General features: G+C 46.8%; 1 protein-coding gene across 1 annotated transcript in view; it reads left to right on the plus strand.

The window, feature by feature from the left end:
- The first annotated feature begins 150 nt into the window (after positions 1-150).
- Positions 151-2,822, plus strand: part of KAT8 (K(lysine) acetyltransferase 8) — a 14,752-nt gene continuing 12,080 nt past the window's right edge. The window contains exons 1-3 of the mRNA XM_011982554.1: positions 151-184; positions 249-323; positions 402-577. Coding sequence (XP_011837944.1) covers positions 151-184; positions 249-323; positions 402-577 — 285 coding nt within the window. The remainder of the gene's footprint in view (positions 185-248; positions 324-401; positions 578-2,822) is intronic.

Below are 2,822 nucleotides of genomic sequence, written 5' to 3' on the forward strand. Positions count from 1 at the left end.
AAAGTGCTGGGATTATAGGCGTGAGCCACCGCACGCAGCCCCAGTTATTTTCTCATTCATAAAATAGTAATAACAGCCCCAACCTAGTCCACCTCACAGTTGTGGCAGTGATTGAGTAGAATGGCAGAGGTGAACTAGTGAGGTTAGCTGATGCGTGACCCTGGATTCTGGAAACTGCTCCTCAGTGTGCAGGATTCCTTTTGTTCCAGCCTTACCTTCCTGATGACCCTAGCCTTTTTCCATCACAGATTCTGCTGAAGTGATCCAGTCTCGAGTGAACGACCAGGAGGGCCGAGAGGAATTCTATGTACACTATGTGGGCTGTGAGTGGCTTGGTGCATCTGGGCCTGGGTGCGGGGAGTTGGGTGCCCTGGCAGCACTCTCATGGCCCATCCTTACAGTTAACCGGCGGCTGGACGAGTGGGTAGACAAGAACCGGCTGGCGCTGACCAAGACAGTGAAGGATGCTGTGCAAAAGAACTCAGAGAAGTACCTGAGTGAGCTCGCAGAGCAGCCTGAGCGCAAGATCACTCGCAACCAAAAGCGCAAGCATGATGAGATCAACCATGTGCAGAAGGTCCGGATCCCTTCCCATCCACAGGCCCGGGAGGCCTAGCTGTCTCTGCCAGCTCCCTTGGGTCTCTCGGGCCCCAGTGCCAAAACCATAGCAAATCCCATTTCTTAAGCTCCTGTAGTGTGTCAGGGACTTTACCTACTTCCTCTTACTTATTTTTCATAGCTAAGGAAACAGCCTTAGAGGGTGAGGGCTTCGCTGCAGTCTCACAGCAAGGAAATGGCACAGCTGGGACTAGAACTCAGGCCTCCTGCACCAGTAGCCTCTTTTGTCTCCTAGTGGCTGTGTCTTAGTAGAAAAATGACTTGAAGTTTAGTGGGAAAGACGAGAATGTTATTGGGCAGTTGCTATAGCCAGGCACCCTGCCAAGTCCTGTTTGTGTATAAGCTCCTCATTCTTCCCAACAGTTCAACACTCAGGAATAGTTACTTTTTGGTAGGTGAGGAAGCAGGCTCAGAGAGATTAAGTAACATACCCAAGGTCACACAGGCAGTAAAACGGTGGGCTGGAATTAGAATAATAATGCCAAACACTTGTTAGCCAGTGAGCCAAAGTATTAAGCTAAATGCTGGCTTTTTTTTGTTTTGTTTTGTTTTGAGATGGAGTCTCTCTGTCGCCCAGGCTGGAGTGCAGTGGCACGATCTCGGTTCACTGCAATCTCCGCCACCTGGGTTCAAGCAGTTCTGTCTCAGCCTCCCGAGTAGCTGGGACTACAGGTGCCTGTCACCACGCCCAGATAATTTTTGTATTTTTAGTAGAGACGAGGTTTCACCATATTGGTCAGGCTGGTCTCGAACTCCTGACCTCAGGTGATCCGCCCACCTCGGCCTCGCAAAGTGCTGGGATTACATGTGTGAGCTACTGCTCCCAGCCTAAGCTAAGTGTTTTAATACATGACCTCACTGACATTTCACAGCAGGCCTGTGAAGTAAGCATTATTATCCCCAATTTATAGAAGAGCTGCAGATAGGTGTAGGGACCCAGACAGGAATTAGATCTACCAGCTAGATTGTGCTACCTCAGAGCCAGAGGCCTTAGCCATGATTTTAGTTTTTTCTTAAGAGATGAGAGTCTTGCTGTGTTGCTCAGGCTGGACTTGAACTCCTGGGCCCAAATGTTCTTCCTGCCTCAGCCTCCTAAGTAGCTGGGACTACAGGTGTGCATCACTGTACCTGCCTTGGTTTTTTCTTGTATTGATATATAATAGTTGTACATATTTTTTTTTGTTTGTTTTTTTTGTTTTTTTTGAGACAGGGTCTTACTCTATCGTCTAGGCTGAGTGCAGTGGCACAGTCATGGCTCACTTCAGCCTCAACCTCCTGGGCTCAAGCAATCCTCCTGCCTCAGCCTCCTGAATAGCTGGGACCATAGGCAAGTGCCACCATGCCTGGCTAATTTTTTTATTTGTTTGTAGAGACGGGGTCTGCTATGTTGCCCACACTGGTCTCAAACTTCTGGTCTCAAGCGATCCTCCTGCCTTAGTCTCCTAAAGTGCTGGGATTACAGGTGTGAGCCACTGTGCCCAACCAAGTCTCAGTATCTTAATTTACAAAATTAAAATGAGGAGTGCAAACCAGAGCAAGATTGTCAAAGTCTCCAGACACCCAAACATTTGTTACTTTCAGCCGTTGCAGTTTTATCCTTCTGAGTACATCAGTTCAGTGGGCAAGCCCAGCATTTAAATTTATTTAAATGGAAGAAATAAAGTGGATAAGATAGAAAATTCAGGGTGTTGCACTTTATTAAGGGTAAGTATTGTTTTGAGCAGCTTTTATTTCACACCCAATAAAAGTGTGCAGGATTCCTCTTGTTCCAGCCTTACCTTCCCAATGATCCTAGCACACACTTGTGTTTCTATATGGACATGTCAACAGGTTTACAGTGCCAAGTGTACTTTGTACTGTGGTGTGATTTAAAAAATTGAAATACCCTAAACTGGAAGAACTCCTCAAGGTCTAAACTGCCCAATTGAACTTCCTATTGTAATGGAAATGTTCTATAGCTGTACTATCCAGTACAGTAGCTACTAGCCACATGTAGTTGTTGAGCACTTGAAATGTGTCAAGTGTGACTAAGAATTAAGAATTTTAAAATTATGGTCGGGTGCAGTGGCTCATGCCTGTAATCCCAACATTTTGGGAGGCAGAGGTGGGTGGATCACTTGAGGTCATGGGATTGAGACCAGCCTGGCCAACATGGCCAAACCCCATCTCTACTAAAAATACAAAAATTAGCCGGGCGTGGTGGT

The sequence above is a fragment of the Mandrillus leucophaeus genome, unplaced genomic scaffold (assembly GCF_000951045.1).
Source record: "Mandrillus leucophaeus isolate KB7577 unplaced genomic scaffold, Mleu.le_1.0 Scaffold24, whole genome shotgun sequence".
Lineage (NCBI taxonomy): Eukaryota > Metazoa > Chordata > Mammalia > Primates > Cercopithecidae > Mandrillus > Mandrillus leucophaeus.